This window comes from Erythrolamprus reginae, chromosome 3 (assembly GCF_031021105.1).
Source record: "Erythrolamprus reginae isolate rEryReg1 chromosome 3, rEryReg1.hap1, whole genome shotgun sequence".
Taxonomy (NCBI): domain Eukaryota; kingdom Metazoa; phylum Chordata; class Lepidosauria; order Squamata; family Dipsadidae; genus Erythrolamprus; species Erythrolamprus reginae.
This window is the reverse complement of record NC_091952.1, coordinates 10368498-10390875: the sequence shown is the minus strand read 5'-3', so window position 1 is coordinate 10390875 and position 22378 is coordinate 10368498. Positions and strand designations below refer to the sequence as shown.

Sequence of the window (22378 nt, the reverse complement as noted above, 5' to 3'; positions counted from 1 at the left end):
AGTATAAGACGCACCAGAGTATAAGACACACTTTAGTTTGGAGGAGGAAAATAGTGTGTGTGTGTGTGTGGGGGGGAATCTACCTACCAGGTATTCGTCTGGCTAGCGTCCTTAGTCTGGTCAGCTTCAGCACATTATTTTATCCTTTGGTTAGGGTTGGAAAAACATTATTCGGAGAGAGTAACAATGAAAGAGCTTGCAAGCTGGGAAGAGCTGGGAAGATCATTAGCACCTTGTTACAGCTGGAAAGAAACTTATTCAGAGCAAGTAGAGCAATGGGAAAAACCCCCACAAAGACTTAGGGCTTGAAAAACATTCTTCAGAGAGAGTAACAATGAAAAACCCTGCAAGATAAGAGCTGGGAATATTGTTAGCACCTCTTTAAGGCTGAAAAAAAGATCTTTGGAGGGAGTAGCGGAGAGGGGCGGCATACAAATCTAAATAGAAAGAAAGAAAGAAAGAAAACAAGCTTGCAAAAACTTAGGGCTGGGAAAAAAACTTCTTTGGAGGGAGTAGGAATGAAAATAAGCCTGCAAGCCAGGAAGAGCTGGGAACATTGGTAGCACATTGTTAGGGCTGGAAAGAAACTTATTTGGAGCAAGTACAGCGATGAAAAAAAATTCCTGCAGAGACTTAGGGCTGGAAAAATATTCTTCAGAGAGAGTAACAGTGAAAAACCCTACAAGATAAGAGCTGGGAATATCGTTAGCACCTTGTTAAGGCTGAAAAAATCTTCGGAGGGAGTAGCAATGAAAACAAGCCTGCAAAGACTTAGGGCTGGAAAAAATCTTCTTTGGAGGGAGCAGCAATGAAAATAAGCCTGCAAGCCGGAAAGAGCTAGGAATATTGGTAACACATAGTTAGAGCTGGAAAAAAACTTATTTGGTGCAAGTATCAATGAAAAAAAAAACCCCTACAAAGACTTAGGGCTGAAAAAAACCACCCTTCTTTGGAGAGAGTAGAATGAAAACAAACCTGCAAGCAGGGAAGAGCTGGGAAGATTGGTAGCAACTTGTTAGGGCTGGAAAAAAACTTTTTCAGAGCAAGTAACAATGAAAAAGCTTGCAAAGTGTTAGGGCTGGAAAAATTCTTCTTTGGAAAGAATAGCAATGAAAAAGACTGCAAGTTGGGTAAGAGCTGAGAAGATCATTAACACTTTGTTAGGGCTGGGGGAAAAAGCTTCAAAAAAACAACACCAAAAACCTACATTCGGAGTATAAGACACACCCAAAAAATTTCAACCGCTTTTAGGGGGAAAAAGGTATGTCTTATATAGTGAAAAATATGGCAATTGATGCAGCCATTTGCCTAACAATAGTGTTGAGCGAAACCAACAAAGTTCGGGTTCCGCACCTGAATTTTTAAAAAAGTTCGGGTTCGACATCCGAACCCGAACTTTTGCCAAACTTTCTAGTTCAGTGCTCAGGAAAGCACCAGGAAGCGCCGCCGCCCAGCTATCACCTTCCGGAACAGTCAGGGCACTTCCCGGCGCTTTTCCGAACCCGAACTTTTGCTGAATGTCCAGGTTCGACATTCGGGAGACCACCGAGAAGCACCCTGGCTGTTTCTGAAGGTGACAGCAGGGTGGCGGCGCTTCCCAGAACAGCCGGGGAGCTGTTGGCTGGTCAGGAGGCGCAAAAGGAGGTGGGGAATCCCATGAGGAGATTCCAGGGGCGGAGCTTTGATGTCACTGAGACGTCCTTCCTGGAGTTTCCGTTTCAGCCGGCCAGGAAGGACGTCTCAGTGACGTCAAAGCTCCGCCCCTGGAATCTCCTCATGGGGATTCCCCACCTCCTTTTTCGCCTCCTGACTGGCCGACAGCTCCATGGCTGTTTCAGAAGGTGACAACTGGGCGGCGGCGCTTCCTGGTACTCTCCCGAACCCGAACTTTTGCCGAACTTTTGCAAAAATTCGGGTTCGGGGTACCGAACCGTGCAAAGTTCGGTACGAACCCGAACTTTGGAGGTTCGGTTCGCACAACACAATCATGGCAGGAAAGAACATAAAATGTGACACCCCTTGCTTAAGCTCCTTATTAGCAGTAGATACTTCGTCCCCAATCGTAGTCGTAAATTGAGGGCTGCCTGTATGCTCTTCCTGGGATCCGCGGCCCTTTCAAATGTATTGAGAAAATGTTGCACGTGTACCCCCGGTGCGTCTCTGATCCTTGTCATGGGTTTCCCCAGGGCGGTGATTGTCGCTCAGTTGTGCGCTGCTAGCACTTTCTTCACTCTGCTCTCCTGGCTACCGACATTCTTCAGTGAAACATTTCCTGGTTCAAAGGTAAGCGCATATCCTTCACGAGAAAGGGGGAAAGAGGCTAACTTGCACATTTACATCCACTTACTTTTTCGTACTGGTACGCAGAGAAGCAAAAAGTGGGCAAAAAATTGTTAAAATCTTGTCCGTGTGAGATTTCGCTTCGGGCGCATGTGCAGAAGTGAAATGCGGAGCCATGCGCACACATGGTTGGGTTTTTTTTGGAAAAAATCATCTTGTGTTTTCAGTTGCCTTCCTTTTTATGGCACCCTGGGTGCCCCCAGGAAATCAAATAGGCATAAATGCCCGTGGTGAAAAGTAGACAAACTCAATTGCCTCCACTTTGCATCTACTTAAGGTTAGTAAAGCATGGGTGGCTGTACATTGAAATCTGGATAGGAAGCTATGTTGTGGTAGAGGAGCAGCCCCTAGTGGCCAGACCGGCAAATGACAAAAGAATCCTCTTTTGTCATAACAGTATGAATGTTTATGTGTCACTTTTTAGGAACTTCTAGGTTAGAATAACAATGTTTAATGCATCTGGTCAAAAAAGCAGATTTCATCACTGATTTGTGCACACGGTTTATTTCATTTACAAGTCCTTGATTTACAACACTTCATTTTGTGATTGTTCAAAGACACAAGGGCAGTGGGGAAAAAAGTAACGTATGACCATTTTATTTATTTATTATTTATTTATTAGATTTGTATGCCGCCCCTCTCCGCAGACTCGGAGAGACACTTACGACCATTGCAGGATTCTCCCCATGGCCATGTGATGAAAATTCAGCCCCTTGGCAATGGACTCATATTTATAATGGTTGCAATGTCCCTGAGTCATGTGATTCCCCTTTTGCGACCTTCTGGCAAGCAAATTTTGGTGCAATTCTAGGTGTTGAAGCCTTACATGGCTTAGGGCCAGACCCAGTGACCAATAAGGGCCCACAGGGTCAGTCAGCTAAACAATGTCGGCTGACAGGTCCATGGAGGAGGGCCTTCTCTGTGGTTGCCCCAACTCTTTGGAACCAGCTACCTCCCAAGATCTGGACTATTCCCACCCTACTGGCCTTACAAAAAGCCGTTAAGACCTGGCTTTTCCAGCAGGCCTGGGGTCGTGGATCAGGTGATATTTATTTATTTAATTTATTTATTTTATTTATTCGATTTTTATGCCACCCTTCTCCTTAGACTCAGGGCGGCTTACAACATGTTAGCAATAGCACTTTTTAACAGAGCCAGCATATTGCCCCCACAATCCAGGTCCTCATTTTACCCACCTCGGAAGGATGGAAGGCTGAGTCAACCTTGAGCCGGTGATGAGATTTGAACCGCTGACCTACAGATCTACAGTCAGCTTCAGTGGCCTGCAGTACAGCACTCTACCTGCTGCGCCACCCCGGCTCATTGTTGGGGGCAAGATGCTGACTCTGTAAACCGCTTAGAGAGAGCTGTAAAAGCACTATGAAGTGGTATATAATAATAATAACAACAACAACAACAATAATAACAATAACAATAATAATAATGAAAATGGTCCCAATGGTACTGGGCACGCTGGGCGCAGTGCCAAAGGATCTCAGCAGACATTTGAAAACCATTGGAATTGACAAAATCTCCCTCTGTCAATTGCAAAAGGCCGCTTTACTGGGATCAGCAAACATAATTCACCGCTACATCACACAGTCCTAGGTGCTTGGGAAGCGCCCGACTGGTGATGAAATACGAAATCCAGCATAGTGATCTCGTTTGCTGTGTTGTATTGACAACAACAACAACAACAACAATAATAATAATAACAACAACAACAACAACAACAATAATTTATTAGATTTGTATGCCATCCCTCTCTGAGGACTCGGTGTGGCTCACAACAACATAAACAGTGTACAAATACAATTTTAAAAATACAATTTAAAACCCTTATAATAAAATAAAATAATCACACAATCCAATCAAACCATATACCAACCTTGACAATTGGGGTGTGTGTTAATTTCCCCATGCCTGGCGGCAAAATAAGTTTTTAATAACTTACGAATGCAAGGAGGGTGGGGGCAGTCCTAATCTCTGGGGGGATTTGGTTAGATAGACAGACAGACAGACAGACAGACAAGACAGACAGACAGACAGACAGACAGACAGACAGACAGACAGACAGACAGACAGACAGACAGACAGACAGACAGACAGACAAATAGATAATATGTCAGTAAGTCAGTCAACCAGTCAGAGGGGAAGCCAGATTCTGCAAACAAACGTATCATTGGATAAATCAACCCAGGATTTGAGGTACAAATGACCAAAGTTAAATTGTCCTAACCCTACAATTTTCCGGAGAAGGTTCTGATGTTGAGAAAGGTGGGAAGAGAAGAGAAGAGGACAACTAACAGTGAAGTGAAAGGACTCCATTAGAGGGGCGATGAGTGCACCATTAGATGACTTTAACCAGATTAGGGATAGGTGGTCATGAAGATAAACTATGATCAGTAGGAATTGGAAACGATCTGATGGTACTTAGTCAACCTAGTTAATGCTTTCAAGCACTCTTAAGTGATTTTACAGAACCAGCTTCTTGCCCCCAACAATCTAGGTCCTCATTTTACCCATCTTGGAAGGATGGAAGGCTGAGTCAACCTTGAGCCTACTGAGATTCGATCTGCCAAACTGTGGCAGCCGGTGATCAGCAGGAGAAGCCTGCTCTAACCATTACGCCACTGCAGCTCAATACTTATAAGATACTTATTTCTGAATTATGTTTCTTCCAGGGTTGGATTTTTAATGTAATTCCTTGGCTGGTGGCAATTCCTACCAGTTTGTTTGCTGGATTCCTCTCCGATCAATGTATCAGTCAAGGTATTTTATTCTTTTTTCTTTTAATTCTGAGTTGTCCATTCGCAACACAACAGTGAGGTGCTGTTAACTGTTCAGGGTTGGAAAAGGGTTGTTTAAGGTTTCTCTCCTTAACATTTACTTCTTGGGCACTTCAAAGTGTATGAAGCGTGGTTTCTAACTGGGGTGAGGAAGGACGTACAGTGGTACCTCTACCTAATAACACCTCTACTTACAAACTTTTCTAGTTAAGAACCAGATGTTCAAGATATTTTTTGCCTTTTCTCAAGAACCATTTTCTACTTACAAACCCGAGCCTCCGAAACTGTAACCGGAAAAGGCAGGGAGAATCCTCCGTGGGGCCTCTCTACGAATCTCCTGGGAGGAACAGTGCAGTCAGGCAGTAGGGAAAGCAAGTAGGATGCTTGGCTGCATAGCTAGAGGTATAACAAGCAGGAAGAGGGAGATTATGATCCCGCTATATAGAATGCTGGTGAGACCACATTTGGAATACTGTGTTCAGTTCTGGAGACCTCACCTACAAAAAGATATTGACAAAATTGAACGGGTCCAAAGACGGGCTACAAGAATGGTGGAAGGTCTTAAGTATAAAACGTATCAGGAAAGACTTAATGAACTCAATCTGTATAGTCTGGAGGACAGAAGGAAAAGGGGGGACATGATCGAAACATTTAAATATATTAAAGGGTTAAATAAGGTCCAGGAGGGAAGTGTTTTTAATAGGAAAGTGAACACAAGAACAAGGGGACACAATCTGAGGTTAGTTGGGGGAAAGATCAAAAGCAACATGAGAAAATATTATTTTACTGAAAGAGTAATAGATCCTTGGAACAAACTTCCAGCAGACGTGGTAGATAAATCCACAGTAACTGAATTTAAACATGCCTGGGATAAACATATATCCATCCTAAGATAAAATACAGAAAATAGTATAAGGGCAGACTAGATGGACCATGGGGTCTTTTTCTGCCGTCAGACTTCTATGTTTCTATGTTTCTATGAGGAAACATGGCCAGACAAGGTGGGGAGAAGCCTCCGTGGGGCCTCTCTAGGAATCTCCTGGGAGGAAACAGAGCCGGAAAAGGCAGGGAGAAGCCTCCGTGGAGCCTCTCTAGGAATCTCCTGGGAGGAAACAGGGCCGGAAAAGGCGGGGAGATGCCTCCGTGGGGCCTCTCTAGGAATCTTCTGGAAGGAAACAGGGCCTCCACCCTCCCTGTGGTTTCCCCAATCGCACACATTATTTGCTTTTACATTGATTCCTATGGGAAAAATTGCTTCTTCTTACAAACTTCTCCACTTAAGAACCTGGTCATGGAACGAACTAAGTTCGTAAGTAGAGGTACCACTGTATTAATGAATAGGATGTGACAAATAACAAAGGCAAAGGAGAATTAAACATGGCTCTGCAATATTTCCATTGCAATTCCGCATTGGCACATCAAAATATGCAGGTGGTATAAATCTGGCACACCTCAAGAACTCTTTAAAACAACCACATCTCCTAAAAGGGGAGACAGGTCTAGTTTTTACACCTGCCAGAATTATATTCCTTTTTGTTTTAAAATCAATCCGGAGAAACTCTGTGTGGTAGCTAAGAATTGCCACTGATTTAATGGCGTATTATCAGTCCACAAGGGTGGAAACTAAACAAGAAGAGAAACAACTTAGAAATAAAGAGAAATTTCCGGACAGTTAGAACAATTAATCAGTGGAACAGCTTGCCTCAAGAAACTGTGAATGCTCCAGCACTGGAAGTTTTTAAGAAGATGTTGGATAACCATCTTTCTGAAATAGTGTAGGGTTTCCTGGCTAAGTAGGGGGTTGGACTAGAAGACCTCCATGGTTCTTTCAAACTCTGTTGTTGTTGTTTTGCTGTTGTTGTTGTTATTGTTATTGTTCTTCTTCTTGTTGTTCTTCTTGTTCTTGTTCTTGTTCTTTTCTTGTTCTTGTTTTTGTTGTTGTTGTTGTTGTTGTTCTTCTTCTTCTTCTTCTTCTTCTTCTTCTTCTTCTTATTATTATTATTATTATTATTATTATCATCATCATAATCATCCATTGATTTCCACCCCCCAAAATGGAATATAAATACTTCTCGTTAAAGTTTTCAACCCAACTTTAAACGTACATGCTTTATTCTTATTTTAAAGAAATAAAATAAAATGCCTGTTGCAATATGACGTGGTGGATTTTTAACCAAAATAGCTAGCAACTCCAACTCCTCCCTTGCAGTAATGAAAAGTTTGTCTGTCCTGATTAGCTGATTGTTTGCCTTTCCGTTTTCAGGGTGCAAACCGATCACCGCTCGTAAATTTATGCAGGTAAGGGGAAAAAATATTCCAATATTGTTACAGAGAAAGAACGAAAGGCTATATCTTCTTGTGCCAAGGAAAGTTGTAAAAGGGGGTAAAATTCACTTAACAACTGTCCCACTTTGCAACAGAAATTTATGTCCTCAATTGTGGTCATAAGTTACCTATACAGTGGTACCTCGTGATACGAACCCCTCGTGATACGAACTTTTCGAGATACGAACCTGGGGTTTGGAATTTTTTTGCCTCTTCTTACGAACTTTCTTCGCCTTACGAACCCACCGCCGCTGGGAAACCCCACCTCCGGACTTCTGTTGCAAGCGGAGCGCCCATTTTTGCGATCCTGGGATTCCCTGAGGCTCCTCTCCCTGGGAAACCCCACCTCCTGACTTCTGTTGCAAGCAGAGCACCTGGTTTTTCGATCCTGGGATTCCCTGAGGCTCCTCTCCCTGGGAAACCCCACCTCCTGACTTCCGCGTTTTTGAGATGCTGTAGGGAAATCCCAGGAGGGGAATCCCAGGATCGCAAAAACAGGCGCTCTGCTGGCAACGGAAGTCCGGAGGTGGGGTTTCCCAGTGAGGGAAGCCTCAGCGAAATCGCACCATCGCAAAAACACGGAAGTCCTCGAAACCCCACCTCCAGACTTCCGTGTTTTTTTACCGGTATTAGATTGTTAGATTTATCTTATGCTTAGAATCATTATTATTAATGTCGTTATTAATGTTAGGAATATTATTTTGCTGAACATGACTGATTATCTTTAGGATAGATTAAATAATGATACGTAGTACAATGATAGATTAAACAACAATACGTAGAACTACATTAGGTCAGCAAGTATTTTTGTTGATGATTTGGAAGTATTGAGAGAAACAGGATATTTCTCTCTTTTTAATAAATAAAGGCCCCAACATGTAGTATAGCAAGAGTTATAGTCACAAAAGTATATACAGTATATAATAATAATAATAATAATAATAATAATAATAATAATAATAATTATTATTATTATTATTATTATTATTATTATTATTTATTGGACTTGTATGCCGCCCCTCTCCGTAGACTCGGGGCGGCTAACAACAGTAATAAAAAACATCATGCAAATCCAATACTAAAAACAAGTAAAATACCCTTATTATAAAACTAAACATCCATACAACAAACATATCATGCATAAATTATAAAGGCTTAGGGGGAAAGAATGTCTCAATTCCCCCATGCCTGACGACAGAGGTGGGTTTTAAGGAGTTTATGAAAGGCAAAGAGGGTGGGGGCAATTCTAATCTCTGGGGGGAGTTGATTCCAGAGAGTCGGGGCCGCCACAGAGAAGGCTTTTCCCCTGGGCCCCGCCAAGCGACATTGTTTTGTTGACGGGACCCGGAGAAGGCCCACGCTGTGGGACCTAACTGGTCGCTGGGATTCGTGCGGCAGGAGGCGGTCTCGTAGATACCCTGGTCCTGTGCCATGAAGGGCTTTATAGATAATGACCAACACTTTGAATTGTGACCGGAAACTGATCGGCAACCAATGCAGACTGCGGAGTGTTGGTGTTACATGGGCATTTTTGGGAAAGCCCATGATTGCTCTCGCAGCTGCATTCTGCATGATCTGAAGTTTCCGAACACTTTTCAAAGGTAGCCCCATGTAGAGAGCATATATATATGTGTGTGTAGATTGTTCTGAGTTCAGATTTTGCCCCGTGTGATATTTTGCATGTCTATGCGACGTTTCGGTGAAATCACATTCACCATCATCAGGCTGAAGTTGTAAGCTTTGTGCTGCTGTAAATATATACATAGAATATATATGTATATATATGCTGGTGCCTTCCTTTTCCTCCCCCCCCCTTTCCCCCCTTTTTATTATCTCTGTCTATTTATTTTTTCTATGTTTCATTAATATAAGTATGTATATGTTTTGTAGATGTGTTTTAAGAATCTTAATAAAAAATATTTTAAAAAATAAAGTAAAGAATCTGACATCAGTGAAGAATCCGACATCAGTGAAACGGTGTATATAAACTTTGGGGAATTACAACAAACAGTAAACATTATAAATAATAAAGCATACATTAAAAACATAATACATACATAATTAACCCAAATTCCGTCTTTCAATTTCCTTTGAGGTGATCGGTTCCGGGGTGTCCAGTCTTTTTGCCCTAGGGATAGGTTACTCCACCAGCTTTTGCCAAGCAGTGGCCTTTGCCTCGGCCAGCATTGGACTTCAGACTTTCAACCACAGGTAAACGCCATCACTTCTTATGTGAAGGCTAGCTGGGGAATTCTGGGAGTTGAAGTCCACACTCGTTTATTTATTTATTTATTAGATTTATAAATAGATTTATTTATTATTTATTTATTAGATTTCTATGCCGCCTTATTCCTCAGACTCAGGGCGGCTCACAACAAAATAATACATAACATGTAGAAATCTAAAGTTTTAAAACATACTAAAACCCCAATTTCTTAAAAAAAAAACACCAGTCACTCATATTCAGACACTCAAACAAAGGGCTGGGGCCACCCCAGAGAAGACTCTTCCCCTAGGTCCCGCCAGGTGACATTGTCTAGCTGATGGGACCTGGAGAAGGCCCACTCTGTGGGACCTAACTGGCCATTGGGACACATGAGGCAGAAATTGTTGAAGTTGCCAAATATGACAAACGCAGGTATATTGTTGTGGCCTGTCAGCAGCCGTCCCCTCCAGCAGCCAAATCAGATAAGGAACATAAGAACATAAGAAGAGCCCTGCTAAATCAGGCCAAAGTCCATCGAGTCCAGCATTCTGTGTCCCACAGTGGCCCACCAATTATCCTTGAGTCTCTTGAGCAGAAAGAGAAGGCAAAACCCTCCCTTTCCCTTGACCCCCAACAAATGGTACCCAAGGGAATCCTGCCTGCCTCAACCAACATAGAGGCGGCACATGGACATCCGTTTCAATAACCACCAATACACTTGGCATTCATGAATCTGTCTAATCCTGCCTTGAAGCTATCAAGGCTGACAACTGTTCACGACCTCTTCTGGAAGGGAATTCCATCAACCAAGGACCCTCTGGGTGAAGAAATGTTTCCCTTGATTTGTCCTTACTTTCTTACCTATGAACTTTAGGGAGTGCCCCCTTGTACTAGTATTGTATGATAGAGAGAATAATTTTCCTCTATCCACCTTTTCTATCCCATGCATGATTTCATACACTTCGATCAAGTCACCCCTTAAACGCTGTCTTTCAAGGCTGAAGAGACCAAGGTCTTGCAACCTGGTTTCATAAGGGAGGGGCTCCATTTCCTTGATCATTCTTGTTGCCCTTTTTTTGCACTTTTTCCAGTTCCATTATATCCTTCTTGAGGTGCGGTGACCAGAATTGTACACAGTGATCAGAACTGTATACAGTAAAGAGGAAGAGGCGAGGGTGTCAGGGCCTCCTGAGGCAACCTGGAGGTGGAAGATGGAATGGAGGTCTAGAGGTGGCTGATGAGGAAGAGATGGAACAGCTGGGTCCAGTGCCTGATGCACAGAGACACAGAAGGCAGAGGAGAGGAGAGCAATGGAAATGTACGGGCTGGGGACAGCAAAAGGTCTCAGGGCCATTTTGTATCCTTATAGCCTGAGATCAATCTTTCTTTGTGTTAAGGAAAGCTGCTTCCTACTACAAAGATACTACAAACACAAAATCTAATTTTAATCTATTTTTTATTGTGTTAAGGAAAGCTGCTTCCTACTACAAAGATACTACAAACACAAAATCTAATTGTAACTCTTTTCAAATGCTGCCAATTTAACTGCTAATTGGGTTTTGGTTGTAAGACATCTTTATTATTATTATTTTCCTGCAGTGGCATCTCAGTCAATATTCAGGATCTGGCTCCTTCATGTGCTGGTTTATTGTTCGGTGAGCAAATTATTTTTTTCTATTATTAGATACAGTAATACCTCATCTTATGAACCTAATTGGTTCCAGGGGGAGGTTCGTAAGACGAAAAGCTCGTAAGACGAAACAATGTAAAATCTATTAATCCGTGCAACGAACACCCCCCCCCCGCAAAAAAATGCCGCCGCCCGGCTGTCATCTTTTAAAACAGCCGGGGGGCTTCCCAGCGTCCTCCTGAACCCGAACGCCAAACCCGAACTTCCGGGTTGGGTGTTCGGGAGGCTGCCGAGAAGCCCCCCGGCTGTTTTAAAAGGTGACAGCTGGGCGGCGGGGCTTCTCAGTGGCCTCCCGAACCAGAACTTTTGCCGAACTTCCGGGTTCGGCGTTCGGGAGGCCTCTGAGAAGCCCCACCGCCCGGCTGTCGTCTTTTAAAGCAGCCTCCCGAACGCCGAACCCAGAAGTTTGGGTTTGGCGTTCGGGTTCAGGAGAACGCTGGGAAGCCCCCCGGCTGTTTCAAAAAGGGACAGCCGGGTGGCGGGGCTTCGCGGCGGTGGCGGGTTCATAAGAAGGAAAAAGTTCGTAAGAAGAGGCAACCATTTTCTGAACCCCGGGTTCGTATCTCAGGCTGTTCGTAAGACGAGGGGTTGGTATCATGAGGTACCACTGTATATATATCAAATCAAGCAGGAACTCCTAAGGAAGACTTCATGGTTGTCTCCATATAGTTTTCTTGGCAACAATTACAGAATTAGCTTTCCATTTCTGGGACATTTTTTCAATTTGACAGTGAAGATTATGCCCTAGGATTCCTGATTAGGCTCCCATCCAAATACTAACCTGGTTGAGTCCTTCTTAGCTTTTTTTGGGGGGGGGGATTTTTTTTAAGGTCCACCATCACTGACCTGTACCATCTCAGACAAGTGGCTGTCCAGCCTCTTCTTAAGAACTTAAGAACCTCCAGTGATGTAGCACCGACAACTTCTGGAGGCAAGCAGTTCCATTGGTTAATTGTCCTCACTGTTAGGAAGTTTCTCCTTCATTCCACGCTGCTTCTCTCTGATTAGTTTCCAGCCATTATATCTTGTCCTGCCCTTCTGGTGAGATAACAGAGAGGGAAAGACATCAAATGCTTTTTGAATTTGTACCTCACATTCTTTCTTTATTTTTCCTTAGGTGTTGCAAATACAGGTGGAGCTTTACTAGGTAGGTTATGGTGTTTCAAACCATTCATCATTCCCCTAATAGTTTCTCAGTTATACTTCATGGGGCTACCTTTGAAAAGTGTTCGGAAACTTCAGATCCTGCAGAATGCGGCCGCGAGAGCTATTGTGGGGTTACCTAGGTTTGCCCACGTCTCTCCAACACTTCGTGGCTTGCACTGGCTGCCGATCAGTTTCCGGTCGCAATTCAAAGTGTTGGTAATGACCTTTAAAGCCCTACACGGCATCGGACCAGAATACCTCCGGAACCGTCTTCTGCCGCACGAATCCCAGCGGCCGATGAGGTCCCACAGAGTTGGCCTTCTCCGGGTCCCGTCGACTAAACAATGCCGTCTGGCGGGCCCCAGGGGAAGAGCCTTCTCTGTGGCAACCCCAGCCCTCTGGAATCAACTCCCCCCAGAGATCAGAACTGCCCCCACCCTCCTTGTCTTTCGCAAGCTACTTAAGACCCACCTATATCGCCAGGCATGGGGGAATTGAGACATCTCCCCCAGGCTTTTATAGTTTTATGTATGGTATGCATGTGTTTGAGTGGTTTTTAAATGATGGGTTTTCAGATGCTTTTTTAATATTAGATTTGTTTATATTGTCACACTGTTTTATTATTGTTGTGAGCCGCTCCGAGTCTTCGGAGAGGGGCGGCATACAAATCTAATAAATAATAATTATAATTATAATTATAATTATAATTATAATTATAATTATAATTATAATTATAATTATAATTATAATTATAATTATAATTATAATTATAATTATAATTATAATTATAATTATAATTATAATTATAATTATAATTATTATTATTATTATTATTATTATTATTATTATTATTATTATTATTATTATTATTATTCTATCCACAGGACCAACTAGACCAGTGGTTCTCCACCTGGGGGTTGGGACTCCATTGGGGGTCAAATGACTGTTTCACACAGGTGGCCTAAGACCATGGCAAAAGACAAATTTCCCCTGGTGTTAGGAACTAAAGCTTCTATTTTGGCATCTTGGAACATATTTTTACAATCTGACCAATCAGGCGTTTACAGTGGGGGTGCCAATCAGCTTAAAGCTCTCTTGGGTGAATTGGTTCTAGACTTATGATTGGAAATAATATGCATGCCCCCTCCCTGGCATGCCCCCCTCCCGAGATCAAACACAACCCTGATGCTGCCCTCAATGAAATCGAGTTTGACACCTCTGCATTAATGGGTCAGCAATTAGATTCTGCACTGGTTGCAGTTTCTGGGTAGTCTCCAAGGGCAGCCCCAGGTGGAGCGAGTTGTAGTAATCTAAACTTGTTGGTTGTCAACGGAACGCCCCAAAGTAAAAATCTCTGGCTTGAAACAAGATACAGTGGTACCTCTACTTACGGACTTAATTTGTTCTGTGACCAGGTTCTTAAGTAGAAAAATTTGTGTGAAGAAGCAATTTTCCCCATAGGAATCAATGTAGAAGCAAATAATGCATGCGATTGGGGAAACCACAGGGAGGGTGGAGGCCCTGTTTCCTCCCAGGAGATTCCTAGAAAGGCCCCACAGAGGCTTCTCCCCACCTTTTCCGGACCTGTTTCCTCCTAGGAGATTCCTACAGAGGCCCCATGGAGGCTTCTCCCCACCTTTTCCGGACCTGTTTCCTCCCAGGAGATTCCTACAGAGGCCCCATGGAGGCTTCTCCCCACCTTTTCCGGACCTGTTTCCTCCCAGGAGATACGTAGAGAGGCCCCACAGAGGCTTCTCGCTGCCTATTCTGGGCCTGTTTCCTCCTAGGAGACTCCTAGAGAGGCCCCACGGAGGCTTCTCCCCACCTTTTCCGGCCCTGTTTCCTCCCAGGAGATTCGTAGAGAGGCCCCATGGAGGCTTCTCCCCACCTTTTCCGGCCCTGTTTCCTCCTAGGAGATTCCTAGAGAGGCCCCACGGAGGCTTCTCCCCACCTTTTCCGGCCCTGTTTCCTCCCAGGAGATTCGTAGAGAGGCCCCACAGAGGCTTCTTCCCACCTTTTCCGGCCCTGTTTCCTTCTAGGAGACTCCTAGAGAAGCCCACGGAAGCTTCTCCCCACCTTTTCCGGCCCTGTTTCCTCCCAGGAGATTCCTAGAGAGGCCCCACAGAGGCTTCTCCCTGCCTTTTCCAGTTCCAGTTTCGGAGGCTCGGGTTTGTAAGTGGAAAACGGTTCTTGAGAAGAGGCAAAAAAATCTTGAACACCCGGTTCTTAGGTAGAGATGTCACAGCAGTTTAAAGGAAAAAAAAAAAGGGCACACTCACTTTTGTGTTTGCTTTCTGCACCCAGGTGTCGTTTGTGTGTACCTAGCCGGACACCTGATCGAAAACACAGGCTCCTGGGTCGCTGTTTTCAACCTCGTGGCTGTCGTGAATGCCCTTGGACTTTCCACGTTCCTCATCTTTGGAAAAGCTCAGCGGATGGACCTTGATCCAGCCTACACGGATTTATAAACACATCCGCTCAGGAGACTTGGGAGGGAAGTGTGAAGATTTCGGAATGGAGGGTGTAGAACAGAATTCCGGGGAAAAACATACTGGCTGTAGAATGGTGATGCATTAATTGGTTAGCTCCAGATTGACTCGCCATCTCCTGATCTTTCCTTCCCAGACGGTTGGCGTGTGTTTTACCTCTTTGATTAGGTGCTATTCCTCTATTATGCCAAAGGAAGATCTCCCCACCCACTCCCATGTATTAATCTTCTAGCCCACATTAGACCCATGTTGGCTGTTCTACTTGGGAACGATAGAAATCCAGTATATCTGGAGAGACCCGCGGTCTATTGTGTGCGATGATGACCATAGGAGCAGTTTAAATATGCTGACTCGGGGCACAGAGGTCTTTTGGAGCAAAATGTTACTACATCGCAATTACACTCCCAAAATGTGCAACCAGGTGGTAGACCTTGCTCCTGGTTACCTCCCTGTGTGATAGGAAGTCCAAGGATTCAGCCCAGCTCTCTCCCACCACACACACACAAAAATATTTTTTCCAACATTCATGACGATCACCTGAAATACAGCAAAAACATATAGAATTCTAACGTACGTTTGGATCCTCTTTTGAGGCGGTCACTGTGATTGTTCTATGGATGCAAATAATAATAATAATAATAATAATAATAATAATAATAATAATAATAATCCCAGAGCAGTCTGCTTGTTTTATAATTTTAAAACTCCTGTGTTCTGCCTGCCTGGCTCAGGCAATGCATAACAGTCCAAGGAAAAGAAATCAAACACACACGTGCTCTGCTAATCAGCAAACTTGTATTAAATAAACAAAAAAGGGTTACTCAAAACAGTTCGTAGTGTCCGAAAACAATGCAAGGCTTACTTCAGCCGCATACAAAAACACAGGAAAAAACAAACAAAGACAACCTGGAATGAGCAAAGATGTTTCAGGAGTCCTTTTGAATCTTTGGAGCAAACAGCAAGTCCCAGAGTTTTCACCTCCCACTTGTCTGAAAAAGCTGGGTTGAAAACTCCAACGGCACAGAAACTTCGAAGCAGGAACCACAAAACAACAGAGATAAACAGCCACAGTTTGCCTTGGGCCGTTGTTCCCTTTTATACCTTTAGCCCTCATTAAGGGAACCACACCCAGCCCTCAGTGTAAGAACCACACTCAGCCCAGGTGCTCCTATAATGACTTGTAATACTCCTTAAAGCGATCCCTTCTTTGCATAGCTCTTCGGCTACGCAGATCAATATATTGATCAGCAGAAGAATCCAGAGATGAAAGACTGTCTGAGGGACTGTATGTCAAATCCCCTGGGCTGTCTGCTGAATCCTGCGTCCCAGTGGCCTCGTCCTCCTGGCTGTCTGCCACATCTTCCTGGCTGTCTGCCAGCCACATCTTCCTGGCTGTCAGCCAGGCTTTCACATTCACTTTGTGCCACGTCTCTCCCATCTGTGGGAGCAACGGCTGGCCCAGGCCCAAACACAACATCCTCGATGATGAGTTTTCTTACTTTTGTTTTCTCTGGATGTTGATCTCACCTGTGCCTCTCAGGTAGTGTCTATATGGCAAAGTTTGGCAAAGGTCTGATTGCAGAATCCTTACGCGATGAACAAAAGGATGGCAAGGAATTCATCAGACTTCGATTGAGATCTGCAAAGTCTCCTCTTTTCCTCCTGCAAAATCTCGCAAACCCATGAATTATTGGCGTATCATTCTAGTGTGCCTACTATACAGGTGAACATGCATACCCAGATTGCAATTATGAGCATGTAGGTACACCTGTATGACAATATTGGACCAATCGTCTTAAAAAAACCCAATGAGATGGAGGACTGGCCAACAATATAACCAGTGGTGGGCAGCCACTTACCTTGCAACCCGGACGGACCTCAGTGGCCGGTGGGGATACACATGCTCCCGACACATGCGCGCATGCCCCCCAAAGATCTTGGCTGTTTTCACTGATATTTTTGCTTCCGTGCATGTTCAAAAAACAGTGAAAATTGTCAAACTCTCGTGAGCTCAAGCGAGATTTTGGCTATTTTTAACCAGTAATTTTTCTTCCGTGCCTGCGTAATATTGTGTCTTCCGGGCATAGGAAGGTCATATTGATTTCTCTGTCCTTGAAAACTTAAAAAGTGGCCTCTACATATTTGCTTCCAAAATATCTCGTTCCAATCTGGGGTTCCTGATTTCAACCACCATTCTGTGTTCCTCCATCTGACTTCTACCAGCGGTGGTCAAAGATGTTGCAGTCGGCGGGGGGAAAAAAGTAACTTGGCAAGAGTTAAGATGTATTCTGTGTTATAAAGAGGAAACGTATATTTGATCCAGCGTCTTGTAATCCCGAAAAGTCTTTTCATAATTGAACTATTTGTACAATTCATTCATTGGGCCGCTGATGCTCCTGTAGATATCACCAGCCTACATCCTTCATCATGTGGGCTAAAGCTGCTGAGAGCACAATTTTCCCACTGCTGCCTCAGTTGTCCCGTTGGCAGCTATTGAACAATTACCTCATTTAAGCCTCTTTTTAATGTTCCTCTGTGAACGCGCGGATTTCGCCTAACGAAAATTGGAAATTTCAGTGGCAGGAATATGGAAACATCTTTTTTCGATTCTTGCTGAATTTAATCCGCCCAAAGAATGGTAACAAATCCAAGCAAAATAGGTGTTATTTAAATAAAAAGTTGAGTCCCCCCCCCCTCCACATCAGAAGTGAAATATTGTGGCTTGTAATTACTGTTTACATCACTGGAGTCTTTTCTGGCGAACATAGAACACAGAATAATAGAGCTGGAAGGGGCCTTTGGAGGTCTTCTAGTCCAACCTCTTGCTCAAGCAGGAGATCCTGTACAATTTCAGACAAATGGTTGTCCAGTCTCTTTCATTAATAAGGTTATTAAGAAATTATTATTATAATTAATAATTTATTTATTAATACATTAATATGAATGCATTCATTTATTGTTCAATTATTATTAATAAATTATTAATAATTATTAGGAATCTTTTCTTAATAATACGCTGCTAATAAATACATCTTTGGAGTCTTCGGAGAGGGGCGGCATACAAATCTAAATAATAAATAAATAAATAAATAAATAAATAAATCTGAGGTCTCTTTCACTCAAGGAATGGAAGAATCCAGATTGAAAATGTGATTCAGGAGGACAGCTTCTAATTGATTGATAAATTGATTGATTGATGGGAAGATATGAAAAAACAGATTGAGTTTCCTGGAGAAAATCTATGTAGTCACTAAGGATTAACTTTGATTTTGATGATATGATTAGTTATGGGCTAACCCAAACTCGAACCCAAACTCCGAACGCTCCATGGCGTCAAAACTCCGCCCCCGGAATCCCATCGTTTTTTATTTTTACGTATTTTTTATTTTCATTTATTTTAATTTTTATGAAAAAAGACGCTGCAGCGGCACCGCAAGCAAAGGGAGGTCCTTTCACATAAAAATAAAACATTTTTTTTAACATGAAAAGATCTCTTTGCTTGCAGCGCCGCTGCGGCGTCCTTTTTTGTAAAAATAAAAAAGTTTATTTTTACATGAAAAGAACTGCAATCTGCAGTTTGGCAGATTGAATCTCAGTAGGCTCAAGGTTGACTCAGCCTTCCTCCCAAGATCGGTAAAATGAGGACCCAGATTGTTGGGGGCTATATGTTTACTCTCTGTAAACCGCTTAGAGAGGGCTGTAAAGCACGAAAAAGAGGTATATATTTTTTTAAATTTTTTTTATTTATTTTGTCCAATACACAATGAGGGTTTTAGTGGGTATATATCTATATACACATAGTAAAATACATGATGAAGGTTATAGAGGAGATACTCATAGTAAAATATATCTAAGAAATAATAGAAAAGAAGGTATAGTAATAGAACATATCAATGAAAGAATAGAAGAAGAGATATAGGAATAGAAGAAAGGTATAGGAGATATAGGAGAGCAATAGGACAGGGGATGGAAGGCACTCTAGTGCACTTGTACTCGCCCCTTACTGACCTCTTAGGAATCTGGATAGGTCAACTGTAGATAATCTAAGGGTAAACCATTGGGGGTTTGGGGATGACACTATGGAGTCCGGTAATGAGTTCCACGCTTCGACAACTCGGTTACTGAAGTCATATTTTTTACAGTCAAGTTTGGAGCGGTTAATATTAAGTTTAAATCTGTCGTGTGCTCTTGTGTTGTTGTGGTTGAAGGTGAAGTAGTCGTCGACAGGCAGGACGTTGCAGGACTGTATACAGTTCTGGTCACCACAGTTCAAAAGAGACATTGAAACTCTGGAGAAGGTGCAAAAAAGAGCAACCAAGATGATTAAGGGATTGGAAACCCTGACTTACGAAGAGAGATTGAGGGAACTGGGCATGGATAGCCGAGAGAAAAGGAGGGCCAGAGCGGACATGATAGCAGTCTACAAGTATACGAGGGGATGTCAGAGAGGAGGGGATCACTTTATTCTTCAGGGCACCAGAGGGCCAGACGAGGAACAATGGCTGGAAGCTGACCAAGGAGAGATTCAACATGGAGATAAGGAGGAACATCCTGACAGTCAGAGCGATCAACCAATGGAACAACCTACCAGCGGATGTTGTGAACTCCAACACTCTGGACATTTTTAAGAGAAGATTGAACTGCCACTTGACTGGTGTACTATAGGGTTCCTGCTTGGGCAGGTGGTTGAACTCGATGGCCATCATGGTCCCTTTCAACTCTAACAATAAATAAATGAATGAATGAATGAATGAATGAATGAATGAATACATAAACAAACAAACAAACAAACAAACAAACGACCTTGTGGGCAATACTTAGATCTTGTTTAAGGCGTCTTAGTTCTAAACTTTCTAGTCTAAATGCTTTTGCTATTATCACTTGGACGCCACAGATGGTCCCAACGCTAGTGATGCTGAGCTGGCCATGCACCCCGCCCGGACCACAGCCCTTCCTGAGGTCAAAAACAACCCTGATGCAGCTTTCCATGAAATCGAGTTTGACACCCTGTCCTACTGCAGTCCACTGCTCAAGAAACTCTACATTACTTTGAATAACAGTGTTCCAGAACTTGAGGAGCTGCCACAGAGAGGAAGGGGTCAGGCTATTTTACAAGGAACCAGAAAGTCAGACAGTGGAGAATGGGTGGAAACTGACCAAGGAGAGATTCAACCTAGAAATCAGGAGAAAATTTCTCACAGTGAGAGTAATCAGCCAATGGAACAGTTCGACTGCAGAGGGTGTGGGAGCTCCAACAATTGTGACTTTCAAGAGGAAATTGAACTGCCATTTGTTGGAAATGATGTGGGAACTCCTGCTTGAGTGGGGAGTTGGACTAGATGGTCTACAAGATCCCTTCCATTACTCTGTTAAATTCATCTGTTACTTTGGGGTAATGTCAACACAGATGCTTAGCTTGCTTTGGAAGTTTGCTCAACAGGAATCTGTTAAATTGAGGTTTCCTTCTTACTAAAATAACTCCTGCCATTGTAATCAATTAATTTTGCTTTGAATGCAAAACAACAAGCCATTTGTTCATTTCAAACAGAATTATAGCTGGGTGTCCATAGTCAGTTACAATGCATTTAAGTGGAAATGAGTAAACACAAATCTCTTTACAAATGCCAGCAGGGGGAGCTGTAAGATGTGAATTGTCCAAAGATGCTTGTATTTTATGTTTGAAAAGGCTGTTTTAAAAGCAGCTGCTTTATTTTATTTATTTATTTTGTCCAATACACAATGAGGGTTTTAGTGGGTATATATATACATAGTAAAATATATGATGAAGGTTATAGAGGAGATACTCATAGTAAAATATATCTATGAAAAAAATAGAAAAGAAGATATAGTAATAGAACATATCAATGAAAGAATAGAAGAAGAGATATAGGAATAGAAGAAAGGTATAGGAGATATAGGAGAGCAATAGGACAGGGGACGGAAGGCACTCTAGTGCACTCGTACTCGCCCCTTACTGACCTCTTAGGAATCTGGATAGGTCAACCGTGGATAATCTAAGGGTAAAGTGTTGGGGGTTTGGGGATGACACTACAGAGTCTGGTAATGAGTTCCACGCTTCGACAACTCGGTTACTGAAGTCATATTTTTTACAGTCAAGTTTGGAGCGGTTAATATTAAGTTTAAATCTGTTGTGTGCTCTTGTGTTGTTGTGGTTGAAGCTGAAGTAGTCGCCGACAGGCAGGACGTTGCAGCATATGATATTGTGGGCAATACTTAGATCTTGTTTAAGGCATCTTAGTTCTAGGCTTTCTAGGCCCAGGATTGAAAGTCTAGTCTTGTAGGGTATTCTGTTTTGTGTGGAGGAGTGAAGGGCTCTTCTGGTGAAGTATCTTTGGACATTTTCAAGGGTGTTGATGTCTGAGATGCGATATGGGTTCCAAACAGATGAGCTGTATTCGAGGATGGGTGTCATCCCCAAACCCCCAACACTTTACCCTTACATTAATACGGTTGACCTCTCCAGATTCCTAAGAGGTCAGTAGGGGGCGAGTACAAGTGCACTAGAGTGCCTTCCGTCCCCTGTCCTATTGCTCTCCTATATCTCCTCTACCTTTCTTCTATTCTTATATCTCTCCTTCTATTCTTTCATTGATATGTTCTATTACTATACCTTCTTTTCTATTATTTCTTAGATATATTTTACTATGAGTATCTCCTCTATAACCTTCATCATGTATTTTACTATGTGTATATAGATATGTACCCACTAAAACCCTCATTGTGTATTGGACAAAATAAAATAAAAAAATAAAAAAATAAAAAAATTAAAAATAAATAAATAAAGTGAGCACGCCACACTATTTGAAAAACACTGGGTTAATTGTTTTTTTTTTCCTGTCTTGGATAGGTTGTTGCACATTTTGTTGAAAGCGATGATCTGCACACATTCCCAAGTGTAAGGTAAAAATACACAGGCTTCCACGGATCAGTCGAATTACTTTTCCGTTGATTTGAGTCCAACTGTTAGCGATCAAACAGTCTTTGGTTCTGTTTTCTTTTTTAAGCTCAGAAAAAAGAAAACTAAACTCTTATTTTGAGTCTTGGTGCCATCTTAACTCCTCTTGTGTGCCTTTCCTTTGTTGTTACTTTTTCTTTCTCTCTTTTATTTTTCATATTATTTTTCATTCTCGTTCTGATCCGGGATCACAGGAATAAATGAAGGGATGAGCACAGCTTTTGCCCATCTGTTTTGGCTAGGAGCAGTGGTGATGGTCGTAATATGCTTGTTGGTTTTTGGAGCGTGTAGTGACTGTTCGAAGTCACACAGTCTCCACCTGCCCCTCAAAAGATATTTACAACCTGAGGAGAAGGAACGGCAAAATGTGGGGGTGGAGTTAAAAGAGGGTTCGGCCTAGAATCCCTACGTAGCTGC

At 42.7% G+C, this 22378-nt stretch overlaps 1 protein-coding gene across 1 annotated transcript in view; it reads left to right on the top strand.

The window, feature by feature from the left end:
• The window catches only part of SLC17A9 (solute carrier family 17 member 9), a 50575-nt gene extending 33268 nt beyond the window's left edge, over nt 1–17307 (top strand). Inside the window, exons 7-13 of the mRNA XM_070744484.1 lie at nt 2187–2283; nt 5025–5112; nt 7393–7427; nt 9550–9665; nt 11260–11315; nt 12468–12497; nt 14801–17307. Coding sequence (XP_070600585.1) covers nt 2187–2283; nt 5025–5112; nt 7393–7427; nt 9550–9665; nt 11260–11315; nt 12468–12497; nt 14801–14964 — 586 coding nt within the window. The 3' untranslated portion in view covers nt 14965–17307. The remainder of the gene's footprint in view (nt 1–2186; nt 2284–5024; nt 5113–7392; nt 7428–9549; nt 9666–11259; nt 11316–12467; nt 12498–14800) is intronic.
• The last annotated feature ends 5071 nt before the right edge of the window (nt 17308–22378 follow it).